Consider the following 21,499-nt stretch of genomic DNA (forward strand, 5'->3'; position numbering starts at 1 on the left):
TCTTAATGTTTCGAAAATTACGGTTTTTGTGAGCTAATAAGCATATGCTTTTTTAAAAGGTTTATCATTTAGCATCTACTTCAGATACAGTTTATTAAATGTTCACTTTTTAAGCCATTTTCACAGGGATTTTTGGGTGCTAATTTTGTTGAGGTAAAATTTATACATGATGAAAGTCACTTGTTTTTAGTGTGCTGTTTAATTTGGACAGCTGTGTACACTCATGTAAGCACCACCAGCCAAGATAGAGAGCACTCCCAGCATCTAAAAGCTCCCTCGTCCCCCTCTGTGGTCGGCTCCCTCTAGAGCCTCAGCAACCCCTGTCTGCTTTGTTGTCACTTTTGCCTTGAAAAACATTTTCTTCATGTGAATGAAACCATCATCATATAACTTTTTGTTTGTCATTTCTTTCAGTTAGCATGCTTTTGAGTTCATCCATGTTACTGTGTGTATAAACATTCCATTTTTATTTATTGCTTAAAAATATTCCAGCTATGGATATATCAGTTTATTCACCTACTAGTTGATGGACCTGTGAATTTTTTCCCAACTAGATGTTTTTATCATTATTTTTATCACTTTTTTTTTCCCCCAGAATCTTTCTGTTTGCCCTGAAGATGAATCGATCATCATGTCCTCTTTTGTTAACACTATGACTTCTCTAAGTGTAAAACAAGGTAATAAGTCTTTTAAATTGAAATGTATTTTCTTGCCATTAGGTTTTCAAATTCTGTTATTGAGGAGAGGACTTAACAGTTAGTTTTTACAGTGTTACTTATCTTACTTTGGAGCATATTTAATCTGTTCTTTTTTGTTTGCTCTGAAGCAAAGGTTTCAAAGATGGATGTGTGGTGATATTTATAAAAATTATAAGAAGTTTAGCTTGACATTTCTTCATATTCAGCTGGAGGCACAATGGTATTTTTGAGGCAAAAAGGTATTTTGTAATTATAAAAAAGAAAAATGAGCACCCTATATCATAACAAACTTTATATTATGGTCCAGGCATTACCTATGACAGTAATGGATACCATTAATGAAATGATTAATTTGGGCAAGCACTTTATATATATTATCTTATTCAGTCTTCATCAATGTTAAAAAGCTGTTAATTACTTTTATTTAACACATTTGGAAACTTGAGGCTTAAGGGTTAACCTTTCAGTTATTCAACATGGTTTGCCCACACTTTTTAACAGATACTAAGTTCTAGAATAGGAACTTAAGTTCAGATCTATCAATCTCAAAAGTTGATGTCATATAATAGACTGCCTATTAGTTGAATACTCCTCCATTCCAGTAGATTGATATTTTAGTATTATATTCTTCAAATAAAAAGTATCAGAAACCTTGAAAATTTCTGAGTAATAAATTTTAGTTTTATCAATCTTAATATTGATAAACTGATAACTTGATAAACTTATAAATTGATAGTTAAACATACTTATGTAATGAATCTGCTGTAAACTTGCCTGATGATATTTGGTTAAAACAAAGTTACTTTGTGGAATGCCAGCATGCTTTCCAAAGTTTCTGTTCACAGGATTCCTCATGCTCTATTTTAGGTACTTTGAGTTGATACCTAAGCAAACTGAGAGTCACAGTGTTTAGAGAGAAGTCTGTACTTTACACTTCTCTTAGCAGAGCTGCCTCGTCATCACCTTTGTAGGAGATGAGAATTATTTCACTCTTAGCTATCGTTTTAAAATTGTGGTAAGATAGAATTTGCCACATTACCATTTTTAAGTGTGCAGTTCAGTAGAGTTAAGTATATTGACATAGTTGTGCAATAAATATTCAGAACTTTTCATCCTGTGAAATTGAAACTGTAGCTATAATGTAACAACTCCCCATTTTCCTTTCTACCCAGACCCTGGAACCACTATTCTACTTAGTTTCTATGAGTTAAACTATTCTAGATACTTCACATAAGTGAACTCTATAGTATTTGTCTTTCTATCACTGCCTTATTTCACTTAGCATTCCCTCAACATGTCATCCATGACATGACATCCATGTTACAATATTTGCTCCCCTTTTAAGGCTGAATATATGCCATTGTGTGTATATATCATTTTGTTTATCCACTGTTGATGAACTTTTTGGTTACTTCTACCTTTTGGCTGTTGTGAATAATGCTGCTATAAACATTGGTGTACACAAGAACATGGCTTTATTCCTTTGTATATATGTCCAGAAGTGGAGTTGTCCTAGCCCTTAAATTTTAAAATGTGATCATAGGTTATTGGAAAATATTGATTTGCTTTGTAATCTTTTTTCTGTTCCTGTAGTTGAAGATGGGGAAGTATTTGATTTCAGAGGAATGAGATTAGATTGGTTTCGATTACAGGTAAGAATAACATTACTTTTCATTGTCATTCTGTTTGTTATTGAATACCTTAGTTAACATGAGAGCATAACTTAATATGAAAAAATATTCCTTGTATACCTATTGAAAAAACTTCTTTTGTATTGTTATAACTAACATAGTCTTTACCTCATGGAGAAAACTTTTTTTAATGGAGATATAATTGACATGCAACATGGCCACCTCATGTGAAGAGTTGACTCATTGGAAAAGCCCTGATGCTGGGAGGGATTGGGGTCAGGAGGAGAAGGGGATGACAGAGGATGAAATGGGTGGATGGCATCACCGACTCGATGGACATGAGTTTGAGTAAACTCCGGGAGTTGGTGATGGACAGGGAGGCCTGGCATGCTGCGATTCATGGGGTCGCAAAGAGTTGGACACGACTGAGCGACTGAACTGAACTGAACTTCACATTATATTAGATTCAGGTATGCAGCAGTGATTTCAGTGTATATGTGTATTTTGAAATGATCAACAATAAATCTAGTAAATATTCATCACCATATGTAGTTACAAATTTATTTTTTCTTGTGATGAGAATTTTTAAGATTTACTTGCTTAGCAACTTTCAGATATTAATACAGTTTTATTAATTATAGTCACCATCCTATATATTGCATGAAAGACAGTGAAAGTGTTAGTCACTCAGTCATGCCCAACTCTTTGCAGCCCCATGGACTGCAGTCTGACTAGCTCCTCTGTCCATGGGATTTTCCAGGCAAGAATATTGGAATGGATAGCCATTGTGTTTTCCGAGGGGTTTTCCCGACCCAAGAATTGAACCCCAGTCTCCTACATTGCAGGTAGTGTCTTTACCGTCTGAGTAACAGGGAAGCCCATGTTGTTCAGTTGCTCAGTTGTGTCCAACACTTTGCTGTTGCAGCAAGCTGGGCTTCCCTGTCCTTCACCATCTCCTAGAGCTTGCTCAAACTCACCTCCATTGAATCGGTGATGCCATCCAACCATCTCATCCTGTCGTCCCCTTTCCTCCCGCCTTCAGTCTTTCCCAGAATCAGGATCTTTTCCAGTGTGTCAGCTCTTTGCATCTGGTGGCCAGAGTACTGAAATTTCAGCATAAGTCCTTCGAATGAATATGCAGGGTTGATTTCCTTTAGCATTGACTGGGTTTGATCTCCTTGCAGTCCAAGGGACTCTCAAGAACCTTCTCCAATAGCACAAATTGAAAGCATCAATTCTTCAGTGCTCAGCCTTCTTTATGGTCCAACTCATCACATCTGTACATGACTACTGGAAAAACCATAGCTTTGACTAGATGGATTTTTGTCAACAAAGTAATGTCTCTTCTTTTCAATAGGCTGTCTAGCTTTTCTTCCAAGAAGGAAGCATCTTTTAATTTCATGGCTTCAGTCACCATCCGCAGTGATTTTAGAGCCCAAGCTAATAAAGTCTCTCACTGCTTCCATTTTTTCCCTATCTATTTGCCATGAAGTGATGGGACCAGATGCCATGATCTTAGTTTATTGAATGTTGAGTTTTAAGCCAGCTTTTTCACTCTGCTCATTCACGTTCACGAAGAAGCTGTTTAGCTCATCTTCGCTTTTTGCCATAAGGGTGGTGTCATATGCATATCTGAGGTTATTGATATTTCTCTCCACAATCTTGATTCTAGCTTGTGCTTCATCCAGCCTAGCATTTCACATGATGTACTCTGCATATAAGCTAAATAAGCAGGGTGACAATGTATAGCCTTGACTTACTCCTTTCCCAGTTTGAAACCAATCTGTTGTTCCATGTCTGGTTCTGTTGCTTCTTGACCTACATACAGGTTTCTCAGGAGGCAGGTCAGGTGGTCTGGTATTCCCATATCTTGAAGAATTTTCCACAGTTTGTTGTGATCCACACAGTCAAAGGCTTTGGCATAGTCAATAAAGCAGAAGTAGATGTTTTTCTGGAATTCTCTCGCTTTTTCTGTGATCTAACAGATGTTGGCACTTTGATCTCTGGCTCCTCCACCTTTTCTAAATCCAATTTGTGCATCGATTCAAGTACTGTTGAAGCCTAGCTTGGAGGATTTTGAGCATGACTTTGCTAGTGTGTGAGATGAGTACAATTGTGCAGTAGTTTGAACAGTCTTTGGAATTGCCTTTCTTTGGGATTGAAATGAAAACTGACCTTTTTCAGTTCAGTGGCCTTTGCTGAGTTTTCCAAATTTGCTGGCATGTTGAGTATAGCACTTTAACAGCATCATCTTTTAGGATTTGAAATAGCTCAGCTGGAATTCCATCAAGTCCACTAGCTTTATTCATAGTAATGCTTCCTAAGGCCCACTTGACTTTGCTCTTCAGGATACATGTTTGTTTATTTTGTAACCGGAAGTTTGTATCTTATGACTACTGTACCCATTTCACCTACCCCTGACTCCCTCTCTGCCTCTAGGCAACACCAATCTGTTGTCTGTATCTGTGAGTTTGGTTTTTTCTTTTGTTCATTTTGGTTTGTTTTTGTCATTTTATATACCACATATAAGTGAGAGATCATATGATATTTGCCTTTCTCTGACTTCTTTCATTTAGCACAGTACCTTCAAGGCCCATCTATATTGTCACAAATAGCAGGATTTCCTTTCTCTTTTCATGGCTGAATAATATTCCCAGGGGTGTGTGTGTGTGTGTGTGTGTGTGTGTGTGTAATAATATTCCCAGGGTGTGTGTGTGTGTGTCCCACAATATTTTTGTCCATTCATCCATCAGTAGACACTTGGGTTATTTCCAGGGTGTGTGTGTGTGTGTCCCACAATATTTTTGTCCATTCATCCATCAGTAGACACTTGGGTTATTTCCATGTTGTAACTATTGTAAATAATGCTGCAGTGAACAAAGGGATAGAGATATCTTTTTGCATTAGTGTTTTCATTTTCTTCAGATAAATACCAGATGTGGAATTGCTGGAGCATATGGTAGTTCTGTTTATAGTTTTTGAGGAACCTCTGTACTGTTTTCCATAGTGGCTGCACCCATTTCCATTCCCACCATTGATAAACAAGATTTCCTTTTCTCCACATCCTCACGAACTCTCTTTATATATTACCTTTTTTATAATAGCCATTGGGACAGATGTGAGTTGATGATTAGTAATGTTTTAAGTAACTTCCCTGAAATCGCAGAACTGATTAGTGGGAGATCAGGGAAGAATACTTGAGATACTACCACCTCCAAATATTTAATAGTATATATTATACGTTATTTTCTTCCAGTTAAAAATAAAGTTTAGAAGTTAACATTTTCTTGTGCTAAAAAACCTTATGAAACAGTGTGTAAGTCATGCTTATTAAATGACTGAAAATAGAATTACTGTGCCAAAGGATATATACACGTTAAAAAATTTGAAAGTCATCGTCACAAAGTTTGAACTGTTTTCAATCTCTTACTCTCAGTTTATGGGAGTTTTCCTAAGCCAACATTTATATTCAGAGAATTTTACAGATTTAGATGCCTTTCAAATTAACCCCTATTTGAATACTTCCAGAATTATTCAACTTACTCATTTGAAAAACTCACTTGAGAATTTTACCTTTGTCTATTGCAGTCATACAGCAATGTATGAAGCTTTAGAGTGAGCATTAGGGGTATAGAATTGATATATCCCTGTGTGAGAATGTTTCATTTTCCCTTAGAACACTAATGACATCGCTATCTCTCTTCACATCATCTTCCTTCTTTGTTTATCTCTTTGTCCAAACTTCTTCTCTTTATAAAGACACTGGTCATACTGGATTAGAGTCCATTTTAGTGATCTAATTTTAACTTATGTCTATAAAGACCCTATTTCCAAATAAAGTTATATTCTGAAGTATTAAGGATTGTACTTTCAACATATCTTTTGGGAGAGACAGTTCAACCCGTAACATTGCTCTTAACCATGATTAGGACAGTCACTTCAGCTCCTTTCTGTGGTGTATTAGACTCTTATTTTATAGTGATAATAGGTCAAAACACACCCAGGATGAAAGTAATGGGACATAAAACTAAGCCTTACCTAGGACAAGAGGACAAAAATGCAACGTAGAAGGCAATGTCCAGAACCTAGGATGTTTGCATAGATGACTAAGAGCAAGTCAACTGTGAGGCTTTCAAGATCACAGACTAGGCTACAGGATGTGGGAGATAAAATACTGACAACTTATACAGTTGAGTACAATCCTCATTTGGATATTTTATACATCTGGCTTTGGAGACAAGGCATAAAAGATAGGAAAATTTAAATAGTTTAAAAGCTTAAGTTAAAATGACAGTATGATTATCAGTACACTGACAGACTGTGTTTATCAATTAATTATAGTTTTCTTAGGAAGGAGAAAGTTTTTTTCAAGTGGAATTACTAGTAATGGCTTTATAGAGAAAACAGCTTGTTATCCACACACTGAATGATGGGTCAAGTTGGAGTAGGAGAATCGCTTACACAGGAAAGGGCAAGAAAAGAGCCTTCTTAATGTAAGATATTACTATAGGAAGAAAAATATCTTCACAAAAGATATGAATGATCTGAATTTGATCAGTGATCTGGTAGAAGGATAAGAGTTACTAGGTGTAAGTATATGGTCAGAGAGAGATGTAGAGCTCTGTATATATCACTTCTTGAGTAGGGCAGGGCTAGAAGAATACGCCTTTAGGGGAATGTGATAGTATGCTTTGCTACCTTCACTGGGGTCTTCGTAGTCTTAAAAGAAGAGTTCTCCCTCTCTACATGTATTCTCTGCCATTTTTTCTTTTCCTAAATTAGGATCTCATTCTGCTGTTTGTTCCATTAGTCCCTTAAGCATCTTCAGTCACTCATTCTCTTCTGCCTTCTAATTTACTTGGGTAGTTCATGTTTTAGACTTTTATTTAAGCCAGTTTTTTTTTTTTTTTAATGAAGTATGTTTCTTCCTCCACTGTTGTCAAGAGTTTTAAATTAAATTGTCTCATTTTGTCACTGTCCATTTCATCTGAATTTTATTTTCACAGTGATACTTTAATTCAGAATTTTAAAAATTATTCTCAGTTAGTGGAAGTCTTTATTGAACTCATGACCACTACTGGTTTCTCTTTGTACTTTAAAACTGATGAAAGGTAAATTATACTTCAGTTAGACTTAGTTTGTGATGAATGTCCAGAATACATCTTGCCACTAGTGTATTGCCATCATATTCTACATTCTCTCCCTTTTTCTGGTAGAAGACACAAGCACCAAATTATAGAACTCTGCTTTGTGATGTGCCTACCTTAGTGAATGGTAACTTCATCTATGTAGTGACCTTTTCCCACTGGAGAGACTGAAATTTGATCTTTCTCTTACTTAAAAGGCAATAATTATTTAGTCTCTTACTGTTTCATGGATACTAGGAGAGGACATGGGGCTCCTAGATTAGAGACAGAGAACTTAATTCACTGCACAGGAAGTGCCATGAGCATCCAGATATATACATTGTTTTTCCCTTGCTTTCGTGTCTTTTGGGGGTAGTGCAGAGAGACCCGGATGGATGCTGTGTATGCATTGAGCGTGTCTTAAGCTAAGGAGGACTGAGCTTGAGGAACCCTCTGTTTTAGCATCAACAGTAAGCATGTTTGCTCTCTGTTCTGGAGGGACACATTATTTCTCAAGTTTGGTAGCTGTGAGGCCTGGATAAATGGCTGAGATAGTGAGTGGTCTGGGCTGTGCTTTCTTGGCATAGCCAGCAAGTTGTGTACGCACACGTGAAATTCATGAAGGAATGTCTCCCAAAAGCCAGGACCGTGGCCATCAACCACAGTTCTTCTGTTGCCTACCACATCTAGTCATTCCCTGATTAAACACTTTTAAACCTTACCACCCTAGACCATCTCATAATCCTGTCTGGATTGTTACCACTACTGCCTCCTAAGAATCTCTGCCTCCTGTTCCCGTTCCACTCCTCTGTGTTTCCACCTAAGCATAGAACAATCTTTCTAAGCAGTAATTATCCATCACACAGAATCTTCGATGATGTATCAAAAAGTTTAAATTCTTCAGCATGATATATGGTGTTTATTCTGTAGGCATCCCTCCTGTTGTTCTCCTTGCTTGTGAAATGTCCACCACCCAAGGGCAGGTTTTGCTTTCAGTGAGTTGGTACCTCTTTAGTGGAATTTCTTTCCCTCACAACCTGTCCTGATGGTTTTGGTTAAGACCTGTCACCTTTTTTTATCAACTTAACACTAATTTTACCACCTTCAGAATGCTTCTCTAGAATTCATGAATTAGTATAGTGTGTTATGCTCTCCAGTTTTTAGTGATTCAGTATAATCAAAAATCCTGAGTCAACATGTGCAGTACTTAAGTTTCATCTTACTGTTTTGAATATGTGTTTTCTCTTGAACTAAGTTGAAAACTTCTTTTGGTACAGACACCATGTGACAATTCATTGTTTTATATCTTTGATATGTAGCTTCACTTACTTTAGGAGTTCAAGCTGAATGACCTATGTATTAGATTCTGTTTTCTGGATAGTGTTTCAGTTTACTTAAATTCTTGATAGGAATTTTAAGTTTGAGTCACTGGAGACAATTTTTAAAAGATGATGTTCTTAATAAACTTTAAGTATTTTTCAATAGTGGGTATTTTTTCTTTTTTTTCTATAGACTTGGTCTATACCGGAAGTCATCGCCTAAACTACTTTTGTTTCTTTCTTTACTTTTTCAGGCATATACTAGTGTCTCTAAGGCTTCACTTAGCCTTTCAGATCACAGAGAACTTGGAAAGATGATGAATACAATAATTTTTCACACAAAAATGGTAGATTCCTTGGTGGAAATGTTGGTGGAAACATCAGATCTCTCCATATTTTGGTATGTTGTAATTTTCTTTAAATTAGAATTTGAAATTTTTATTATCCAAAGATATGTTTCTTGATTACTTTACATTAGTAATGTAAAGTAACTGTCTTGTGTTACACAAGACAGTTTTAATTAGAGATTCTAAGAATAAAAGGGAATAGAGAACAACCTGCCAGTAGTGAAGTTTACTATGTTGGGATTTTATGTCTGTTTTTAATTCTCTATAAGAGCACCTCTTACTGATGTGAATTTGTTTTTTTACACTTTCTTTGAAGAAGTGAAGAACAGTCACTTCAGATTGTGTCATTAAAGGAAAAAAAATTTGGATTGGGGTCAAATAGAGCAAATGTTGGAAATTCAATAGCACCTGGTTTCACTCTGTGGTATTAAGTTAGCTAGTAACATTATGGTAATGTGATGACGTTCTCTCACTGTGCTCCCCTCGGCTTTGCTTCTGTTTGAAGCTCTTCTGTTACTCTCAGTAGTTTGCAGCTCCCCCTTCGCTCCCCACATTATGTGGTTCTTGAAGGAGGCCAAGTTTATGTTTCCTTAGTGTCTTAACAGAGCAAGTACTTAATAAATATTTAAATGAGTAAGTGATCTTTTTGATCACTTGATCAAAAGATCTTCTTGATCTTTTTTTCCTTTAGGGAAGCTGATGAGAATAGCCTGGTAGGTTCCTTCAATTCTAAAATGCTGAAACAGCCTCAGTGTGGATCATGATAGTAGTTTCTCTGTATTGAGTAGAGATCATTATGAAAAGCTTGTGATTAATTTTGTTTTGGGGAGAGAACCAGTCTACCCTGATTTTTGCAGTTTGTAGTGGGGCTTTAATTAGCAGTTTTGCAGAAGAAATCCAAATTACTCAGCAGGGAAGACATAAGGGATCTCTTAAAGGAACTGAGGAAATACAGTTATTATGTAACGAGTTTATAAGAGTTTAAAGATTTGGAACCCTGTCCTATTGTCTGACCCAGAGGCTACCTTGAAAAGAAAATGTAACGTTTTATGTTTAGCTATTTTTGAGCTATATATTGTAAAAGAAGGATACAGCAATTAGAAATTCCTCTTCTGGGTGCTCTTTGGTGGTCCATTGGCTAGGACTGCATACTCCAAATGCAGGGGACCCAGGTTCTATTCCTGGTCAGGGAACTAGATCCCACATACGGCAGTGATGACCAGAGATCCTGCGTGCTGCAGCTAAGAACCAGTACAGCCAAATAAATTAATTTCAAAAAGAAAATAAATTCCTCTTCTCTTTCCTGGAAATAAGGTACTTTGAATAATGTTTAAAATTTACAAATTTCAGTCATTTAATTAATTTATATTCATACTTTCTCTTAACCACATTCTTACTTTGTCACATCCAAAATAAAGACATGTTCACTACTTCCGTTTGTTTTAAAGTTGATGGTGTATTATTTAATTGACAGTATTTTTCTTTTTTAGTGGTACATAAAATAATGGTGTTTCTTACAATTGATAGTGTCTTAGCTTTGATGACTTTTGATGCTGTAAGGTTTGAATGGTATATATTCAAATGCCATAGATATGGTTTATTTTCTCTTTAACTTTTACTTTAAAATTTGTTAATGTTATATAAATAATATTTTTATAACCCTGAAATGATTACTGGTATGAAAGAGAACTCTTTGGAAAAATAACTTTTCCTACAAGAATAAATGCTACAGTTGGTAATTTTCATTTACTTGAATCAAATTAAACTAACTTTAACTATAAAAATTGTGATTCTGATTTTTAATTTGTTTCCTTATAGTTTTTATAGTCGTGCTTTTGAGAAGATGTTTCAACAATGTTTGGAGTTACCCTCTCAGTCAAGATACTCAATTGCATTTCCACTACTTTGCACTCATTTTATGAGTTGCACACATGAACTGTGTCCAGAAGAGGTAATTTCAGAGTAGTATTGTGATTAATATAGTATGCAGAATAAGCTACTCCAAGCATATAGCTGACCAAATGTTCACACAGATAAAGACTCACAAAGTCATAATTACCTAACCTACCTGCCCACCTAATGTATCTCTGTGCAGTCAGAAGAATGCTTGATTAGGCATATGATGTAATATTTATTTAAATGATTGGATAAATGCAGATGCATGTTTCTAAGAACACATCATAAAATCACTTGTTTAGTCACTCAGTTGTGTCTGATTCTTTTGATACCCCATTGACTGTGGCCCGTAAGGCTTCTCTGTCCATGGGATTTCCCAGGCATAAAACCACTTGGAATTAGCCTTTGTTAAAATAGTGAGTCAGGCATTAATATTTATGGTAAAGTTATATATAATGAGTGATATTTATATGCTTAGTTTTCCTCTGAAACGCTCATTGAAAATACTTGCAAGCTGAATGGAGACATTACTGACTAAATATAAGCCTTTCAAAGAAGAATTTCACTGACTTGTTAATAGATACAGTAAGCAAAATTGAGATTTGCCAGTGTTTGTAAGAACTCGCATACTGGCGCACAGAGTTACTGAGTAATTAAAGTACTCTGCAGTTTTACACATACCAAATATCTGTCAAAAGTGTACTTTCAGTATTTCTTCTAATCGTCCAAGAAGAATAACTTAGTGCGTATGGTAAGTATATATTAAAATTAGATAGTATTTTAAAACATAGCTCAGTGTTGAATCCTTTCACTTAGAACTACAGAACTTGTAGAGAAGACACGTAAGAAGAGCAGTAGCATTGTTACCTTTAAGCGTTAGGTACTCTCTGTTGCACGTTGTTTTCCAGTAATCCTACAGGAAATTTATTAGGGAGTGCTTTTAGGATTAATTAATACCTGTGAGATTATATGGCACCACCAATTTTAATAGCACTATGGATTTTTTAGAATGAAAGATTTTTCCTCCTAATCGTGATACCTAGGATGTACTGTCATGTAATGTGTGATGTAAGATGTCGGTTTCTTTCTCACTGTCATCCTTCACATCAATTACTCATCATGTCCTCTTAATTTTATTTGTGTAATATAATTTCTTGAATCCATCCTTTACTTTCCATTGCTGTTGGCACTATTGTAGTTCAGCTTTTCAAAGGTTTTCATATCTACTCCTAAATAATTTTTCTTTCTTCAATATTTTTGCTTTAAAGACAAACACAGTGCCACTAGAGTGCATCTTTCTTTCTTAAAATACCGTTAGAGTTCTCCATTGCATATGGAGAAGGTAGAAACTTCTCAGGCATTGAAAATCCTCAACAAATCTGCATCCTGTTGTTTTTTTTTTCCCCCTTTCCTTTTTTCCTTTGTCTTTTAAGGGAGAAAGAAAAAAATATATATATATGTATATGTATGATGGTGGTTTATTTGCTAAGTCATGTCCGACTCTTGTAACCCCATGGACTGTGTAGCCTGCCATGCTCCTCTGTCCATGGGATTCTCCAGGCAAGAATACTGGAGTGGGTTGCCATTTCCTTCTCCAGGGGATCTTCCTGACCAGGGGATCAAACCCAGGTCTCCTGCATTGCAGGCAGATTCTTTACCCATTGTGCTATGAGGGAGGAGACACAAACACACGTGCACACACACACACACACACACATGCTTCCAATGTGGTGCTAGTGGTAAAGAACCCACCTGCCAGTGTAGGAGATGTAAAAGACGAGCGTTTGATCCCTGGATTGGGAACATCCTCTGGAGAAGGGCATGGCAACCCACTCCAATTGTTCTTGCCTAGAGAATCCCATGGACAGCAGAGCATGGTGGGTTACAGTCCATAGGGTCGCAAAGAGTTGGACAAAACTGGACAATTTTGTGTGCATGCATATACACGTATATATACACTTCTCAGGTGACTCAGTGGTAAAGAATTCACCTGCCAAGCAGAAGACATGGGTTCAATCCCTGGGTCGGGAAGATCGCCTGGAGGAGGGAATGGCAACCCACTCCAGTATTCTTTCCTGGAGAATCCCATGGACAGAGGAGCCTGGCAGGCTACAGTCCTTGAGGTCACCAAGTTGGACATGACTGGTACTATTCTGATTTTCATTTGGCTAATTTGTTAAAGCCTGTTACATTCCAGCCAGTTTTCTTAAACCTGTAACTGAAAGGCTGCAAAGACATAGTCTTTACCCTAGACAAATCCATGATTTGATGACCTGTGTTGTGGTAGAAATATACATGGGGCACTCTTGGAACACTGAGGGAATTCACCTTTGGGTGAGAATACAGTAAGCTGGTGTGTAGAGTTAATAGTTCTCAGTGCAGTCTTAATTTATAGTTTTAGTTTTAGCCTTTCTTCTCATTTAGATCAGAAGGATTATAGAAAAGGCCTGTAAAATAACTTTTTGATGCAGCCCTTATTTTAAGCCAGAGTACTTACAGTAAATTTGCAGAAAGATAGTACCTTTTGAATTAGATTTGAAATTCACACCATCTTGGGTCAGCAGGATTCCTAGATAATGGTAGCCAGTACAAATGGGAACCTAAGTATTGAGTTGCTGCAGCTATACCATCCAGTATAGTAGGCCATTTATCTTTTTCAGTCTCATTATTTAAAAATCTTGTTTATGCTAATGGCTCCCCAGTCTATATCTGCAGCCCAGATCTTTCCCTTCAAGTTAGATTTTCTCTATATCCTACTGCACCCTAGGTATTTTTAGCCATCTGAAGTGTAACATGTCCAGCATAGAATCATTGATTTTTCCCCATCTACCCCAACTTGAAGCCTTTTCTGCTTTTGGCTCTCCTGTTACCTAAGTGTTCAGACTCCTGCCTCTTCTCACCTGTGAACAAGCCCCAGCATCTTCTGCCTGGATGACTGTTACTGGTTCCCACATGGTCTCTGCCTCCTCCATTAACCTGTTCTCAGCACGGAGCCAGAGTTATACTCTAGTTGTTTTGTTTTCCAGTCTCAGCATTTTTGAGCCATTGAAGAGAAGTAGTGAAGTCAGATCTGTATTTTAAATAAGTTAGTTTAGTAAATTTGAAGCAAGTCAAATTTGTTCAAGTCCTTTTTTTCAGGAAGAAGGGATGGCAAGGGATGTATTTTCTCTCAGGAGTCAGAATTTGGTTAAACAAAATCCAAATGTCTATAATTTGAAATTTTTTTAAGTAAAGTGAACCATTATTTAATTGTATCTGGTCTGTAGATCCCTTTTGGTTTTGCTGCCTGTTCAAGTTTTAAAGGGCATTTAAATCAAATATGTTACAAGGTAATATGGTACATCTAAGAACAGTTGTTTTACATGTTCAAGTATTTTTATATTCTTCTATATTATCTTACATTTATTTCAGCATAGAAATAATGTTTGTAATGTCTACATGTTTTTTTTATATAATTATGGAAGGTCAGGGAAGGAAAACTTATAAAAATCTGTCTCCAGAAACTAACACACATTTTAAATCAACTGTACTTCAGTAAAAATTTTTAAAATAAAAATAGAAAAGTAAAAATCTGTCTCTTTGTAAAGTATTGCAAATTGTATAGGGCAAAATTATACAGTATTATATATTGAACATTCCAATTACCATTAACAAGAAAAACCTGTTAAACTATTACAGCATTCACCAAAATTAAAGGATACAGAATTCTGTAGCTAGAAATAGATGGATTTGAATGAGTGTATGTATCTACATGGGCTTCCCTGGTGGCTCAGAAGGTAAAGAATCTGCCTGCAGTGCAGGAGATCTGGGTTCGATCCCTGGATTGGGAAGATTCCCTGGAGGAGAGCATGGCAACCCACTCCAATATTCTTGCCTGGAGAACCCCCAGGGACAGAGGAGCCTGGCGGGCTGCAGCCCGTGGGGTCACAAAGGGCCGGACACGACAGCACTCAACACAGCACAGCGCGCGTGTCTACATGTACATACATAACCTCCTAAGAGTTAGGGATGATATTCTTTTTTCCCCTATGGAGTTCAGAAAATGCATGCATAGTCAGCTTTTTTTCTCTTCTGGGATATGGAGTTTGATTTTAGAGAATTGAATGACTTGTGAATTTGTTTTACTGACTCGATTTTTAATGATATTATTTAAATATTTGAACACTTGTTTTCTGTTTATACACTACAAAATTCTTTGCTAAGATATATATACACACACACACACGTATATAATCAAGTGAGATCAGCAAATGTTACTCTAAATCTGTTCTTTCATATCATATGTTTGATATTTTAGTATTTAAGAACCGGATACAGGACATTGTGGAATTTGAACATTTTTCATGTTAAGGAAAATAGTGGTCCTTTCAGATTCCTTCCAGTCATACTTGTATAGTCACCAAGTACTTACTTTGTGTCAAATGTGTGCAAATACGATATGGTAGGTTAGTTTTTATAAGAGATAAAAGAGATCCATAACATCTCCCATCTTCACTCCTTATACAGGATAGACTTGAACCTATTTTCTATGTTTATTTAAAAACTCTTTTAATTCAAATTAGTTCAATCGCTCAGTCGTGTCCAGTTCTTTGTGACCCCATGGACTGCAGCATGCCAGGCTTCCCTATCCATCACCAACTCCTGGAGCCTACTCAAACTCATGTCCATCGAGTCCATGATGCCATCCAACCATCTCATCCTCTGTCGTCCCCTTCTCCTCCTGCCTTCACTCTTGCCCAGCATCAGGGTCTTTTCCAATGAGTCAGTTCTTTGCATCAGGTGGCCAAAATATTGGAGCTTCAGCATCAGTCCTTCCAATGAATATTCAGGACTTATTTCCTTTAGGATTGACTGGACTCCCAAGAGTGTTTTCCAACACCACAGTTCAAAAGCATCAATTCTTCGGCGCTCAGCTTTTTTTATGGTCCAACTCTCATATCCATACGTGACTGCTGGAAAAAACCATAGCTTTGACTAGATGGACATTTGTCGGCAAAGTAATGTCTCTGCTTTTTAATATGCTTTCTAGGTTTGTCTAGATTTGTTAATTCAAATTACTTTGTTATAATTTTTACTGTTTTTGTTAATATTTTTCTTTAACAGAGACATCATATTGGAGATCGCAGTCTTTCCTTATGTAATATGTTCCTTGATGAAATGGCCAAACAAGCTCGAAATCTCATCACTGATATTTGCACAGAACAGTGTACTCTTAGTGACCAGGTAATAATTTAAATGTTTCCTTACAGATAGGAAAATAGTGTTGAAGGCAAGAAAATCATCTCTTAGCTAGTTTTTTTTTTTTCCATTTTTAATTTTATCCTCAAACTCTCAGTAAATCTCATTACCTCTTATTATGAAGCTCTGTTGTTAGGTCTTTAAGAAATTGCCACTGTCTTTAGGGTTATGGTTTAAAATCCAACCTCTAGCTTGGCATTCAAATCCCTTCCCAAGGTAGCTCGAACATCTCTCCCCCGCATTTTATGCTCCACTGCTGAGTCCTTCTAATTAGATTCGAGCACATTGTATTCTATCATAGTTTTGGTCTTCATAGGCCATTTTCCTTTCAGTAAAATATTCTTTCTTATTCCTCACTTGCCTGGTATTTTTTAATTTGTCCTTGAACTGTAGCTTTGCTGTAACTACCTCTATGAAATGTCTCTTCACACGAGATTTACCTGTTTCTGTGTTTTCCAAGCTGAGTGGGCTCTCCAAGCTGGCTAGGTAAACGCTACATCTCACTTATCACCTCTGTTCTTAGTGATAGCATATTTGCTGCATAGTCTGGGTTTAGCTGAGGTTTGCTTCAGTAGTCAGTGTTTTCAGAGTAATTGTTATGTATGATTTCATTTATTTATAAATTTAGTTGTTGCCCAAGCATTGTGCCAAAACCATCAGTCAAGCAGTGAATAAGAAGTCAAAAAAACAGACTGGTAAGAAGGGGGAACCTGAAAGGGAAAAACCAGGAGTTGAAAGCATGAGGAAAAACAGGCTGGTCGTGACCAAGTAAGTCATCCGCTATTACTGTATCTTTTTGTTATAGGTAGAAGAGTTGTTGTTGTTGTTGTTTTTCCCATTTTTTGTATGGCATTAGTACTGAGGAAATGCTAGTAATTGTAAATTCTTCATTTCCCAGTTGTTAATGTTTTTTGACATTTGTGAACTTGATTAGCCAGTTAGTGCTTATTTAATCCAAAAGTACTTACTTTGGATTTTTGAAGAAAGTACATGTAATAGATGTCATTTGTTTTTATATGTTGAATATTGAAGGCCAAGAACCTGTCTAAAAATTTGGAGGGGGTATACTATAAGCAATCTGTAATTTTCAGTTTATTTGAAATTAGATGTCTGACACTATTTTGGCATCTTGTTATATATTATATATTGAACATGTCAGTTTAAGAGAGAGGAAGAGTTGAATTTTGCCATTACTATTCTGATATACTTATGAAATTAATTTCATATTGCTATTATGAAATGTTAAATTTTTTCTTTACTGTTTATTAATATTTTTTCAGCCTTGATAAGTTGCACACTGCACTTTCCGAGTTGTGTTTCTCTATAAATTATGTACCAAACATGGTGGTTTGGGAACATACTTTTACCCCACGAGAATATTTGACTTCTCATCTGGAAATCCGCTTTACTAAGTAAGAAAGAATATAAGCCGTTTTTGTTTGTTGATTAAGTTAATGAGTTTGTTATATTTATTCTTCATATCTATGCAGTCTTTACTTTTATGAGGGAAAGCATTAGTAGAAATGGTATATAAATTAGTAAAATTGTAGTATAGAAAAATAACTGGGAAGTATGAAGAATGGTGAACTGGGAATTACTTAAATTACCCAGTCTTACCTCACACTTGTTAACTCACTGTAATACCGGAGAGGCTAGTTAATCTCTGTGAGCCTTAACTTCCTTATAAGAAAAAGGACAGTTCAGTTCAGTCACTCAGTCGTGTCCAACTCTTTGCAACCCCATGGAGTGCAGCACACCAGGCTTCCCTGTCCATCACCAACTCCCTGAGCTCAAACTCCCGTCCATCGAGTCGGTGATGCCATCCAACCATCTCATCCTCTGTCGTCCCCTTCTCCTCCTGCCTTCACTCTTTCCAAGCGTCAGGGTCTCTTCTAATGAGTCAGCTCTTCACATTAGGTGGCCAAAGTATTAGAGCTTCTTGAGCTTCAGCTCTAGCATCAGTCCTTCCAGTGGATATTCAGGGTTGATTTCCTTTAGAATTGACTGGTTTTGATCTCCTTGCAGTCCAAGGACTCTGAAGAGTCTTCTCCAGCACTGCAGTTCAAAAACATCAATTCTTTGGCGCTCAGCCTTCTTTGCTTCCCTTGTGGCTCAGCTGGTAAAGAATCCACCTGCAGTGTGGGAGATGTGGGTTCGATCCCTGGGTTGGGAAGATCCCCTGAAGAAGGGAACTGCTACTAACTCCAGTATTCTGGCCTGGAGAATTCCATGGACTGTATAGTCTATGGGGTGCAGTAGGACATGACTGAGCGACTTTTACTTTCAGCCTCGTTATGGTCCAGCACTCACATCCGTACATGACTACTGGAAAAACCATATCTTTGACTAGGCAGACCTTTGTTGGCAGAGTAATGTCTCTGCTTTTTAATGTGCTGTCTAAGAGAAGGGAGACGATTGGAGCAAATTGGTGTGCTTCAGCTGGCAGGTGGCAGCCCCGTAGGATCATGGAATCAGTTTAGAAAGTTGTAGTGAACATTCAAAGAAAGGAAAGAGAGAAAGGAAAGGAAAGAAGGAAGAAGAAATAGGGGGAAAAACTCAGTGCATTGCACGTAGTAAGTAGAAATATTGTTTCATGGAACTTTTCAGTTATGCATATGTTTGTGTGTACTGAGTTGGTGATATTAGATACATATCTTATAGTGGGTCACAGTCAAATGTGTGAAAACCTCAGGGTTGGATGAACCCTAAAGTCTTGTGAACTCCAAAGTATGCTGTTATGCCGATAGAATTCTAGACCCTTGAGGCACTCATTTCTAATTAGTCTTATAAGTTATGTTTCTTGAAATGATATTATATATAACAAATCAGAAATTTTGTAAATGTTGCTTCAGCCTTTTTCTAAAGTTACACATTTATTTATTAAAGAAAATATTGATTGATTCAATACATTTTTCTTAAAGGCCTTTGAGCAATTTATGAAAGAAATTTTGCCAAAGGATTTTCAGAAGGTTTGGCTAAAGGTTGTGGTCGCTAACAAATATTTGTGCCTTGTGTGTAACATTGTGTTAAGAAATGTGAGTAATAATAAAACTGTATAAAGCTTAGAGCTGCAGCAACTATAGAAGAAAGTAGAATATGTAAATTGCAGTAAATTGAGTGTCAAGTCATCAGTTGCGAAGAGTCTGGTGTTGAGCAAAGAGTCTCTTGCTCTAAGGCATCCTGACAGTGAAGCCGAAACTGCTTCAGTATTTAGACCATAGGACGTTACGCCTTGTGATACTTGTCACTCACAACTTGGTGGATTGGTGCAGTGTTGTGTGGAAGGTAGGGTTCAGTGTACAGCTCCCTTGTTTTCCTTCTGTAAACAGTCCGGTCCGTTAATCCACGGAGAAGCAGATGTTCTTTTTATCAAACATCTACTTAGTGATCAGGTTTAAGGCAAGGCTGTTTACTTGTTTACCTGGGAAGTATTTTTATGCCAGGACAGATAGGTTGTGAGTATTAGTTGATTGATTTTTGCTGATTACTTGCACACAATCATAAAGACTTGGTGGCCGTGTACAAGGACAGTTTCGTACAAGTACAAGCAGTTTTCATCTTGAGTTGTTCTTCTGGGACTGTTACTGGTGATGGGGTTCGTTGTCTTTATGAATTTATCCTTACAGATACAAGTCTAAGATCTTTATAAATCTAATGATTAGGGAATTTTTGGGTTTCCCTGGTAGCTCAGCAGTAAAGAATCCACCTGTGATGAAAGAACCACAGGAAACACAGGTTTGAACCCTGGGGTCAGGAAGGTCCCCTGGAGGAGAGCATGGCAACCCACTTCCAGTATTCTTGCCTGGAGAATCCCATGGACAGAGGAGCCTGGCGGGCCATTGTCCATAGGGTCGCAAAGAGGCAGACACAACTGAAGTGACTTAGCATGCACGCATGCATGCACTTCCAGAGTGACCTTAATCAGTTTACTTGAGTTCTGTACCTTAGATTTGTTCTTTCCTCTATGAAATGATGGTGATAACGGCACAGTAGGGTTATTAAATATGAAGACTGTAGGTAATATATATAAGGCCTAAAAAACTACTGGTGCGTAACAGTGCTAAAGGAATTCAAGCTATAGACTTGAATAGTCCATTTACTTGCTGGAGACAACATATCATGTTAAAGGAATTTTTAAAACCCTCTTTATTCTTAAATCATTTTTATTGCTGATGCCCTTAGTATTTTTTTAATCACTTGCATCCCCATTTCATTCCTGTATATCTAAGTATGTTCTTTTTTTTAAAGTTGTTGCTTTGGAAGATAATGATAGTAGTAATATCATGAATTGTAGATTGAATGGCCTATTTACAGAAATACAAAAATTAGAGCTTTTTAATTTTTTCTACCATCCCCACTCCAGGTCAATTGTTGGAATGACTATGTATAATCAAGCCACACAGGAAATTGCAAAACCATCAGAACTTCTAACAAGTGTAAGAGCATACATGACTGTGCTCCAGTCAATAGAAAACTATGTGCAAATTGATATTACAAGAGTATTTAATAATGTTCTTCTTCAACAAACACAACATTTAGACAGTCATGGAGAACCAACCATTACAAGTCTGTACACAAATTGGTAAGAAACATATTTAGAAATTTGGAATGATAAAAAATTTCTTTGTAATGAATGACTTACAAAAGTTTTTAAAATGGATTAATGCTTGTTCGTGTTATTAGTCAATTTTAAAATTATATTCAGAAATGTATACCTTAGTAAATTTTAAATTAATTTCTCCAGTTGCAAATTTACTCTTCTCCTTAGGTATTTGGAAACTTTGTTAAGACAAGTCAGCAATGGTCATATAGCTTATTTCCCTGCAATGAAAGCATTTGTGAATTTACCTACGGAAAATGAATTAACATTTAATGCAGAGGAATATTCTGACATATCAGGTGACTAATACTCTGGCATATTTTAGAGAATGAAGAAACCTTGATTCTTTTGGTTTTTTATTCTATTATGATGATTTTCATTCAATTATGTGAATAATCAAACATTAATTTTAGACTTATGTAGGCCTTTATGTTCTTTCTTATTCTAGAGACTTTTTCTTAGAGTTTTCAATTAATAATTTGCTTCTTAAATTTTTTTTGTCAAAGTATAAAATTAATTCCATTTCCTTTCAGAAATGAGGTCATTATCAGAGCTGCTTGGCCCATATGGTATGAAGTTCCTAAGTGAAAGCCTTATGTGGCATATTTCATCACAAGTTGCTGAACTTAAGGTAATAAGTTTTT

General features: G+C 36.5%; 1 protein-coding gene across 2 annotated transcripts in view; it reads left to right on the forward strand.

Annotated features, from left to right (window-relative positions):
* The window catches only part of NCKAP1 (NCK associated protein 1), a 108,272-nt gene that overhangs the window by 55,930 nt on the left and 30,843 nt on the right, over nucleotides 1-21,499 (forward strand). For both annotated transcript variants that reach the window (XM_043894028.1, XM_043894029.1), the window contains 10 exons: nucleotides 596-677; nucleotides 2,292-2,350; nucleotides 9,029-9,174; nucleotides 10,940-11,072; nucleotides 16,121-16,240; nucleotides 16,884-17,023; nucleotides 17,536-17,667; nucleotides 20,619-20,837; nucleotides 21,024-21,154; nucleotides 21,389-21,486. In XM_043894028.1, the coding sequence (XP_043749963.1) occupies nucleotides 596-677; nucleotides 2,292-2,350; nucleotides 9,029-9,174; nucleotides 10,940-11,072; nucleotides 16,121-16,240; nucleotides 16,884-17,023; nucleotides 17,536-17,667; nucleotides 20,619-20,837; nucleotides 21,024-21,154; nucleotides 21,389-21,486 (1,260 nt within the window). The remainder of the gene's footprint in view (nucleotides 1-595; nucleotides 678-2,291; nucleotides 2,351-9,028; nucleotides 9,175-10,939; nucleotides 11,073-16,120; nucleotides 16,241-16,883; nucleotides 17,024-17,535; nucleotides 17,668-20,618; nucleotides 20,838-21,023; nucleotides 21,155-21,388; nucleotides 21,487-21,499) is intronic.

This window comes from Cervus elaphus, chromosome 33 (genome assembly GCF_910594005.1).
Source record: "Cervus elaphus chromosome 33, mCerEla1.1, whole genome shotgun sequence".
Taxonomy (NCBI): domain Eukaryota; kingdom Metazoa; phylum Chordata; class Mammalia; order Artiodactyla; family Cervidae; genus Cervus; species Cervus elaphus.